This window comes from Monopterus albus, unplaced genomic scaffold (genome assembly GCF_001952655.1).
Source record: "Monopterus albus unplaced genomic scaffold, M_albus_1.0 scaffold51.1, whole genome shotgun sequence".
In the NCBI taxonomy this organism is placed as follows: domain Eukaryota; kingdom Metazoa; phylum Chordata; class Actinopteri; order Synbranchiformes; family Synbranchidae; genus Monopterus; species Monopterus albus.
In genome coordinates this window covers 7,093,559-7,104,476 of record NW_018127931.1, presented here as the reverse complement: position 1 = coordinate 7,104,476, position 10,918 = coordinate 7,093,559, and the positions used below count along the sequence as shown (strand labels likewise).

At 39.8% G+C, this 10,918-nt stretch overlaps 1 protein-coding gene across 1 annotated transcript in view; it reads right to left on the bottom strand.

Moving 5' to 3' along the window:
- Nucleotides 1-1,246: 1,246 nt before the first annotated feature.
- Nucleotides 1,247-10,918, bottom strand: part of ttll12 (tubulin tyrosine ligase-like family, member 12) — a 51,740-nt gene continuing 42,068 nt past the window's right edge. The window contains exons 8-14 of the mRNA XM_020601340.1: nucleotides 10,071-10,265; nucleotides 9,823-9,934; nucleotides 7,799-7,950; nucleotides 7,129-7,210; nucleotides 5,890-5,958; nucleotides 5,049-5,187; nucleotides 1,247-2,196 (exon numbers count right to left, since the gene is read on the bottom strand). Coding sequence (XP_020456996.1) covers nucleotides 2,045-2,196; nucleotides 5,049-5,187; nucleotides 5,890-5,958; nucleotides 7,129-7,210; nucleotides 7,799-7,950; nucleotides 9,823-9,934; nucleotides 10,071-10,265 — 901 coding nt within the window. The 3' untranslated portion in view covers nucleotides 1,247-2,044. The remainder of the gene's footprint in view (nucleotides 2,197-5,048; nucleotides 5,188-5,889; nucleotides 5,959-7,128; nucleotides 7,211-7,798; nucleotides 7,951-9,822; nucleotides 9,935-10,070; nucleotides 10,266-10,918) is intronic.

Here is a 10,918-nt window from a genome sequence, read left to right as displayed (position 1 = left end):
AAAGAGTGTAAGTAGGTCAGAGATAAAGGTGGCATGAAGCAAGCCACAAGCAAAGAGGAGCTATAAAGAGTTAAAAGGGATATCACAAGCTCTGTAGTCATTCTGCTCCATGGATTGGAAACAGATACTCTTGCCCCTCCCCGCTCCCACCACACACACACAAAATAAATATTTTACTTTGCTGTCAAAAATCAATAAACAGTCTGCAGATAGAGAACTCGCTGGCCAAAGCAAAGGTTCTCCCACACCAGCCATAAGGACTATGTATTATAATTACCCATATGCCACCTTGAGTTCACCACTTCCTACCGATGACACAGGAGAAATTATACAAGAATATAAAGTTCCCACTACAAGGACAATAGAGTAAGTTAAATAAAATAGTTACCTTTTATGGTTCACTTTAATCAGACCATCTTGCTTATTAACAAGGGTTCCTAACATCCACCTTTGTTTGTTTCTTATACTAAAATACAGTAAAACAGTGTTAAAGCCACACAGTATAAACATGAGTTCACAGCCCATTGAACGGCCACTTAGGAAACCTGCTGAGGTCACTGTGACCCAGGAAACTGTGGAATCAGATGCAGCCAGTTTGAGATAAGCTATTGCAGTTTTCTTTGGACAAAGCTAAAATGAAGCTTTGGCCTTCCTCCTGATGGAAGAGTGATAAGGAGCTTGTGGGAGTCCCTGTGTGTGCTGCGCGGTGGCAGCTCCACCTCAGAGACTAGACTAGGCTAGGAGATATGGAATTCACATCTATGTTTAAAGACTGAATCCACATGAAAGCTAATCTTTAGTGTCTTTGTTCCACATTCAGACAACAAGGTGGAAAGAAAGACAAAAACTAATTAAAAGAAGAAAGCGGTTACTACATTTTTGAGGTATTTGTACTGTTGAATATTTCCATTTGATGATGCTTTTTACTTTGAGTGATTTTTATTCCATTATATTTATTTAATAACTTCAGTGACTTTTCAAATTATAAACAAGACTAGATTCCCAGTGGTATGTCAAATTATAATTATTACATTCAAAATATATAATCATCAAAACAGCATGTAAGGTAGTTAAAATTAGGGTCACCTTTACCTGTTTAAAGTGGTAAACAATAATGCATCAATAATTTATAACCCAGTACTACAATATACACTGCTCAAAAAAATAAAAGGAACACAAAAATAAGACATTCAACTATGTTGTGTTCCCTTTATCTTTTTGAGTAGTATATATTGTGAAATGTGCCATTCTGCACAATGAGTCCTTTTACTTTTGGTACTTCAAGTATATTTTGATGGTAATATATTTGCACTTTTATGCAAGTAAAATTTTGAATATTACTTGTAACATTTTTTACATTGTGTTACTTCCAATTTCTACTTATTAATATGAATACTACTTTTACCACTGTGTATACTCAATGAATATCCAGAGTACATTTCATGTACATTTTCTTGAATAAAAGTAGCTAATAGATGTCTAGACTACAAGTTACAACCACAACAAATAAAGATTATTTAGAGTAAAACAAACAAATATTACAAAGAAATAGACAACTTATATAAAATGAACAATTGATGTAATGGTATTTGTGGTAAACATGTTGTAAAAGTTCATTAGAACAGTGGCCTTGGTTGTTCCTCTTAGAGCTGCTTGCTCACACTTCCCTTTATACAACAGCACCTTGCTGTATTTCCTGTCTGAATGTTCTTTCCTCCTCATGCACACACTTCAGTTCCTCTCTGGGCTACCACTATCAGCAGTTGCCACTACACCCTCCTTGCTGTACTGGCCTATCTATGACAGCAGACAACACACGAAGCAAAAAGGCAAGCAAAGAAGGAGGGAACAATCAGCAAGGTTGTGGAAGGGAGAGGGGCACCATCTGTACATTTAAGTTTCACAGCACCACAGCTTAGTTGTCTGAAAGGAAACAGCAGTGGTACTTAAATTTGTAACACAAGATGTTTTAAGAACAACTCTGTAATAAACCATTTTATTAAAGAAGGTTGACAGACACTGTCTGGTGCTGCTCTTGACTTGATTAAATGATTTGTGTGACTGGACACTGTTCAGGCTCATCCAGGAACAGCGTCTGGAACATGTGGTTGTAGAAGGACGGGTGGTACAGGCAGGCCCGGGTACAGTCTGGGCTGAAGTTCAACTCCAAAATCTGAGGCTGCATGACCCGCTCACCTAACCCAGGATAAGAACATAAATGTTAGTGTGCTATACAAAGACATTCACAGGTGAAAGTAGCTACTCTTTTACAATATACTGGTATTAGAACTGCAAAAATTAACTAACTCTTTAAGTGCTTAGTTTATATAAGAAAATAGCCAAAGGAACATTTATTGTTTGCATGCTGGGGAATGTCCTTTTGTGTTGGTTTGTGTTACAATGGTAGTGTTTAATAGTTGTAATAGCAGAAATACAATAAATGAGAGTGCAACAGAAGGTGAACTTGTTCAGGTTTTGTTGTACTTCAGTCTTATCCTGTTCATCACAACTAAATGCCATTACCCCTAATTTAAACCTAATTCTACCCCTTAACTCTAAATCCAAGTCTTAACCCTCAAAGAGCCATATGAAGTCAAAGTGAGGACTGGCCAAAATGTCCTCACTCCCAGGGTATAAAACCCAGAGTGGTTCTCGCAATGTATAATGTAGTAGCCAAGGTCAAATTTGTAGTTGTTAGGATCTGATACAAACTAAATTCATTCAGACAAATAAGCCCAATTTAAATAATCATTTAATATTACAATTATTCTGAACAGAGTAGTAGTTAATCTGGTAGTTAGATAGGTCATCTGGTAGTTACTCCTCCTGCAATGGAATACATAAAGTATTAAATAAGAAGATTGTCACAGAGTTGGTCAGTGTTGGTCACAGGGTACAGTCAGAGTCCAGAGTCAGGTCCAAAAACACACTCACGACTGCAGCACCATCATGCCTTCTCTCCTAACCCAGAGCTATCCTAACTTTTATCTTCTCGCAGTTACACAGCCTTCTATGGCTTGAGCCAGAGACACAGTCCCATGCCAGCTCCACACCCCTTCTTCCGAGCATTGTCTGAGATGTCCAGTACATGAACTTCTAGGTCGTGTTGACCTAGCGCACATTTCCTTTTTCTAAGCATGAACAGAGCACACAAACCGTTCACATAAGGCTGAAGCTACAGTGCCTTGCGAAAGTATTCGGCCCCCTTGAACTTTGCGACCTTTTGTCACATTTCAGGCTTCAAACATAAAGATATAAAACTGTAATTTTTTGTGAAGAATCAACAACAAGTGGGACACAATCATGAAGTGGAACGAAATTTATTGGATATTTCAAACTTTTTTAACAAATAAAAAACTGAAAAATTGGGCGTGCAAAATTATTCAGCCCCTTTACTTTCAGTGCAGCAAACTCTCTCCAGAAGTTCAGTGAGGATCTCTGAATGATCCAATGTTGACCTAAATGACTAATGATGATAAATAGAATCCACCTGTGTGTAATCAAGTCTCCGTATAAATGCACCTGCACTGTGATAGTCTCAGAGGTCCGTTTAAAGTGCAGAGAGCATCATGAAGAACAAGGAACACACCAGGCAGGTCCGAGATACTGTTGTGGAGAAGTTTAAAGCCGGATTTGGATACAAAAAGATTTCCCAAGCTTTAAACATCCCAAGGAGCACTGTGCAAGTGATAATATTGAAATGGAAGGAGTATCAGACCACTGCAAATCTACCAAGACCTGGCCGTCCCTCTAAACTTTCAGCTCATACAAGGAGAAGACTGATCAGAGATGCAGCCAAGAGGCCCATGATCACTCTGGATGAACTGCAGAGATCTACAGCTGAGGTGGGAGACTCTGTCCATAGGACAACAATCAGTCGTATACTGCACAAATCTGGCCTTTATGGAAGAGTGGCAAGAAGAAAGCCATTTCTTAAAGATATCCATAAAAAGTGTCGTTTAAAGTTTGCCACAAGCCACCTGGGAGACACACCAAACATGTGGAAGAAGGTGCTCTGGTCAGATGAAACCAAAATCGAACTTTTTGGCAACAATGCAAAACGTTATGTTTGGCGTAAAAGCAACACAGCTCATCACCCTGAACACACCATCCCCACTGTCAAACATGGTGGTGGCAGCATCATGGTTTGGGCCTGCTTTTCTTCAGCAGGGACAGGGAAGATGGTTCAAATTGATGGGAAGATGGATGGAGCCAAATACAGGACCATTCTGGAAGGAAACCTGATGGAGTCTGCAAAAGACCTGAGACTGGGACGGAGATTTGTCTTCCAACAAGACAATGATCCAAAACATAAAGCAAAATCTACAATGGAATGGTTCACAAATAAACATATCCAGGTGTTAGAATGGCCAAGTCAAAGTCCAGACCTGAATCCAATTGAGAATCTGTGGAAAGAACTGAAAACTGCTGTTCACAAACGCTCTCTATCCAACCTCACTGAGCTCGAGCTGTTTTGCAAGGAGGAATGGGCAAAAATTTCCGTCTCTCGATGTGCAAAACTGATAGAGACATACCCCAAGTGACTTACAGCTGTAATCGCAGCAAAAGGTGGCGCTACAAAGTATTAACTTAAGGGGGCTGAATAATTTTGCATGCCCAATTTTTCAGTTTTTTATTTGTTAAAAAAGTTTGACATATCCAATAAATTTCGTTCCACTTCATGATTGTGTCCCACTTGTTGTTGATTCTTCGCAAAAAATTACAGTTTTATATCTTTATGTTTGAAGCCTGAAATGTGGCAAAAGGTCGCAAAGTTCAAGGGGGCCGAATACTTTCGCAAGGCACTGTATGTCCCGATTTAAGGAGGAATTTGCTCTGGATGTTTACCCATAAATTAAACGAGGACACAACCCAAGATATTCTTGCTTGAGCAAGTTCTATGGCACAGACAAATAAGCTGATCCAGGTTTGAGACTGACAGGCATTAACCATGAGTAGAGGCAATTCATTGTTGGTTTTAGTCTCTGTATGTGGAGTACTGAAAATACTATTAATATAGAAGAAGGCTGGCCTTATCCAAAACCCACCGTTTCCCCCTGTGCTCCACTTTAGCATGAGATCTGCAGCATATATTGCCCGGGATGATGGGTAGGGACAGATACCATATGGAGCTGGTCGAGAGGAGGCTGCCTGGAAAAGCTCCCTGAATGCTTTAAACAACTCTGCCTATAAGAGGTAGGAAAAGGAGTCAAAGGAAGAGAAAAGATAACAGAAGGAAAAGACATGATTAAAATAACCTGAATGACACAAGGAGCAACCAGAAGTAGTAAGCCCTTAAAGACATTGTTACCTGTGTACCCACTAAACCACAGTCGGGATCAAAGACAACGTTAATGACTGGGGACCCCAAGGGCTAATAATGGCTCTGTTTGTAATGGGGTGAGTTAAAAGGTATGTATCATAGCCTAGGAACTAAAATTGGAACTATGTTCCTGCAGCTGAATTGTAGGTTTTTTATGCACAGTTCCATAATTCCTTAAGAATTCCTTACAAGTAATTTTCCTAATGCACATTCCTTTGCTTGCTGATATGTACGTACCATATTTTCCGGACTATAAGCCGCTACTTTTGTCGCTTTATGCACACACCCTCATCATGGACAACACACGACAAAATGCATATGGTGCAGCTTTCAAGTTACAGGTGATCGATCTGGCTGTCGAAATATCTCATGTTACAACGTGGACACCTGTGGCTATGTACAAAATGTTTCGTTGTCTTAAATTTAGTGGGTGCAGCTTATATTCCGGTGCGGCTTATAGTCCGAAAATTACAGTACACATTTAGAGCTGCTGTACCAGAGTCAAATTCCTCGTTTGTCCAAAACACCTGGCCAATAAAGCTGATTCTGAAATACTTTACACTTACTTCCACCTCTTTCCATGCGTACTGTGGATACTGCTTCTCAAACATGGGGATGAACTCATCATAATGCACCTAGAAACATAGGGAGAGTGATACAACTTTTTATTACAGGTGACACAGACACCAGAAAACCATATTGATGTTAAACTCAAAAGGCCTCTAAAAAGGAGAAGGCCTGAGAAAAGCCCACATCAAGTAATAATAATAATAAAAAAAAGAGCCCAGAGAAAGGAAAAGCACACTAAGGAAAGAGATGAAACACAAGTCTGGACTGTTCTACAACCAGGGAAACTGAACTTGTCACCGACTACACCACCAGCATTTCTTCCACAGCTGGGGTGACATCTGCAAAAGAAGCTCTGACGCCAAATGGAAAAAGAGGAACAACCCAGAGGGAACGATAAGAGGAGATGGAGGCTATATGGAAAACTGACAAAAATTATTCACCAAAACATACACTATATTTAAGGTTATTCAGTGAATTATATTTCGTTTTTGGATGAGGGGTTAAAATAAGACCTAGCACCAGGGGCTCCATGCTGCAAGCTAGAAACACTACACCAACACCAGTTATGTGCCACTTCTCAGCAGCTCACACCACCCTCATGTGATCAACATACAGAAGATAAACAATGCATTTTATGTTGCAGAGGACAAACGACCATGCTGACTAAGAAGCAGCTCAGCATGGCTCTGCCGCGCATGCCTCAACTCAGCAGGGATGACCCATGCTCATGGAAAAATACCATTTGTCCATGCCACTGTGAGCTATGGTCAGTGTCCTCTGATCTTCCATATCGCACATTAAATAGAGACGAGGCCACAACCCCTACTCATTCCTCCTTCACTCATCATTTGCATTTTTAAATATGCTGGGAGAGCAGAATGAGTCTCTTGCCCTTCCTTTAATCTGTCTGATGATTCTGGTGCCGGCTCTTCCCAAATCTCCTAATGTCTCCAATTAGATATTTTCATTGGCATCTTCACTGTAAATGACCCTACTTCTTCACCATCAAATGATCAAATGCTCACTAGCTCTGTGTGAATATTTCAAGTTCTACGCTATTTTCTCACATAGGCTCATTCAGTCATTACGTGGGCATTGTACTAGGGAGCGGGCAGTGTAAAGTCCACGTCTGGGTCAACTGACTCGGACATTTGCTTTCTCACATACAGCTCCTCCTGGGTAATGTCTAGATAATTTCAGGGTTCCAGTGCTTGTTTGAAAAGGGTTACACATACCTGCTTAAGCTCTGCACCCTCTGCATAATTCATGACGGTGAAGTGCTTTTGGTAATCATCAAAATGGTCCAAGGAGAAAGGTCTAGATAGAAAAAATAAAAGATCAGATCCAGGCAAATCTGGTAAATGAACATAATATTATCTGGTCATGATGCCTTCATTCTTATGTTTGTATGTCAACGCTTATGTTTGAACAAATGCATGCTCGGTGGGAAAAGAGGAAAATTACCATCCCACCTCTATCAACAGTCGGAGAACGAGAGAAAACTTTTTTAAGGGATTCTATTTTCCAGAGGAATGCCTATGATCTTTATGAAGGAACAACTTTTGCACATAACAAAATGCAAAAACTAAATTTACATTAGGTCATAATATTTTAATTGTTCTTTCTCAACCAATTGGCATGTATTTCAGCCACAACTAACATAATGAGCAAGAGGTCAAACAAGAGGTGTTGCAAAAAGAGGACATCCAGCAAGAAACACTGAATGCTAGTCTGCTATAATATGTTGAAGTATTACTCAGGTATTAAGGATACTGATACATGAAGGTGCTATTAATGTGTGTATGTACACTACCAGTCAATAGTTTGGACACACCGTCTTAGTGAACTGAGTGGGAAAGTACGTCCAATCTTTTGACTAGTAGTTTATTTGTATATATGTTGTACCTGTTAGCAAAGCGCAACCAGAAGACATTGTAGGCATAAAGACGCAGAGGCTGCACAGAGCGTAACATCAGCATGTAGCGAATATCGAACTTCACCATTCCCACCTCCTCCCTGTAGAACAACACTGGATCTTCAATGTACTTACACACCACCTGGAAAGCAAAGACACAACCAAAAGCAGAAAGTTATTTGTGTGTGTGGATTTTTTTTTTTAACTAAATAGCTAAATTTACATTGTTGACATTTGGGAAATGCTTGTCGGGTCCTTGGTGAGCATCAGCAACCTGCGGGTACCCGTAGTGCTCCTCTCTACATAGGTGTGCAGAGATTAGTTTCTTCAGAGAGGCAAATTTACAGCATTAGAAAGAAGTAAGCTTAAATAGGCCTGAATAGCCCCTACGAGCATAACATATTTGGAGCACAATGTGACAAAATTTATTTTTAACCACTGCAGGTGGTGACTGACACATTTTCCCCTTGGGGCTTAACATAGCTGTATACCCTCGCTGCTGAGACCATTCAGCACTACAAATCCATAAAAACCCACAAAATTGACTGACCAATAAGCAGTTGGGAGGACATGTAACAAGACCCCTTTTATCTAGGCATTTTGTCTTTCACTCACAAGCTATGACTCAAATCATCTCACTGGAACAGTCTTAGAACAAAAAGAAAATGTATCATGCGATTAATGTATTACATTATTATATAATAAAATTATTATAAATGATTATGGAACAATCCACAGCAAAAGTAACGATGTAAAACTGAGGACAACGCAGTCAGGCTCCAATTGGGAGCACAATATTCAGCATCAGTGCAGTAAAACCCTGTTTTACTGCAGTTAATTTCAAAACTTAATGCCATCATATTACATTTTTATGCATTTATCAAAAGACCCTATACTCTGTCCTTTTGCACAAGATACATTTGCATAGATTTGATACAGCCTATACAAATAGGCATTTTGTATAGGCTGGGTTTGCACAGAATGTAGTCTTCACACTTTTTATACATACAGCTGTGGTTTGGCCGGTAGTTTCCACCAGACACCAACATCTAACTAAAAAAAAGAAAATATATTGCAGTATATCATTTGAAATATTTTAATGTATAAAATATGTAAAGGGAACATGTTTTAAAATGCATCTTAAAGTTTGGACTATAGCTGTGTGTGTGCAGGTGTGTGGCCACGTGAAAGTGAAAAGCCAGATGGTTCCTGTCACGATACAGATTAATTAGTGTATTAAACTTCAGATGGGAAGTGCAACACATCAGTGACTTAACACAGACTTAAAGCAGCATTTTTCCTTTAAGGACACTTTTATTTTGTTAGAAACCGGTAGTGACCGTGATATAATAGTATATTGCTAGGTAGGTCAGAGAGAAAGATGGAATGAATCAAGCCACTGGCATGGAGGAGTTATATAAGACATAAAAGGAATATCTCAAGTTCTGTAGTCGTTCTGCTCCATGGATTGGAAACATGCTATTGGGGTGTTGTTAAATTTTTCCCCAATAAATCTTACACTTTGCAACAGACTGTTTAGACTGAGTGATTTTTGACAGCCGATAAAGAACTGCATGGGTTGTGGACTGGATCCCTGTCTGGTGATGGGGAAAAGTTCCCCCACAAGATCTATATAAGATTTGAACCTTTTAACTTTGAGTAGTTGCTTTGGCAAACCAACTCCTGGTTCTTTTGCATGCCATTATAAAAAGATCTGAAATAAAAAAAAAACCCTCTTTCTGAGCATTTTTCTCTGACAGTAGTAACTTACTGGGTGCCAGTGGTACATGATGTTACAAACAATTCACAGTTTCAAGGTAAATGCTGAACATTGACAGACTCATATTAAACAGACTGAGCAAGTAGCAAGTTTTGATCTAGGGAACTAAAGACCTAACAAGAGAAGAAGAGATGTATTTGTGATGCTTCTTTAGTCAGTCTAATGTGGAGAGGGTCTTAGGCAAGCTCTGTCTCATTGTTGTCTTTTCATACAGTATGTACAGTATGTTGGTACCTTTGGTGTACTCTCTCTCTGTCTGATTATGTAGTCCAGATTGTTGGTGATGTGTGTGTCTAGTCCACGGGCCAGGTTCCAGGGCTTACAGATCCAGTGGTTATCCTCTCCCCTGAAACACACAACCAGACACCTTTAATATAGCCAGTCTGCTGCAGCTTGTCATTTACTGATCAGACCGCCAGCTTACATAAAATCAACTTGTACGCTGTCATATTCAGTGATGACAAAAAATATCAAGTTCCAACCGTTGCTGTCTCAGTTGATAATGTCGGATGAACTGTGGCAGTTCTGTCTGAAGATTGAAGGTCTCGGGTAGCCAATCAGGTGCTGGGCCACCTTTCACTCTGTGGGCCACTGCAGCCAAGCAGTCCTTCACCGTGATGATGCTCTCACAGGGAAATTGATTAAGCATTACATGAGGTCGTTCCTCGCTCAGTTTCCTGTCAGAGAAATGCTTCTTAAATTAATGTCCAATTGGAGCTTCAGAAAAGTCATGGTCTCACAAACAGCAATGAGGACTTGAAACTGAGTCAGATTAAAGTTCAATTTAAATTGGACTTTAACCTTGGTTTGTGACTTAATTTGGACTTGACCTCCAAGACCACCTGAACTAGTTATATTCAAGTCACTAAACCTCAAGTCTGAGTCCTGAACGTTCAAGTCCAAGTCACCAACGACCAGTCTAAGTCGAGTCCAAGTTACCCAAGCTGCCCTCATCATTCATACAATAACCTTCTTAAGTACTGTGTGGAAAACTTGAAAGTCAGTAGCCTACATACTGTAGGCTAATTAAGAAGCTTTAATTTAAGAAAACATAAAATCTATAGGCATCATGTTCCAGAAATTACTGCCAATTACAATTGAACAGAATTAGAGATCAAAAATAAACCTCATTAATTCTACAGGCTAATCTGTCACAGCCACAATTCACTACTTGCTAAAAAATATAGGTCTGTTTGTTCTATTATTAGACTTTCCCGGGGAGGCTGAGGAGTGTGATCCCCCTATAGTTGGAACACACCCTCCGGTCCCCCTTCTTAAAAAGAGGGACCACCACCCCGGTCTGCCAGTCCAGAGGCACTGTCCCCAACCG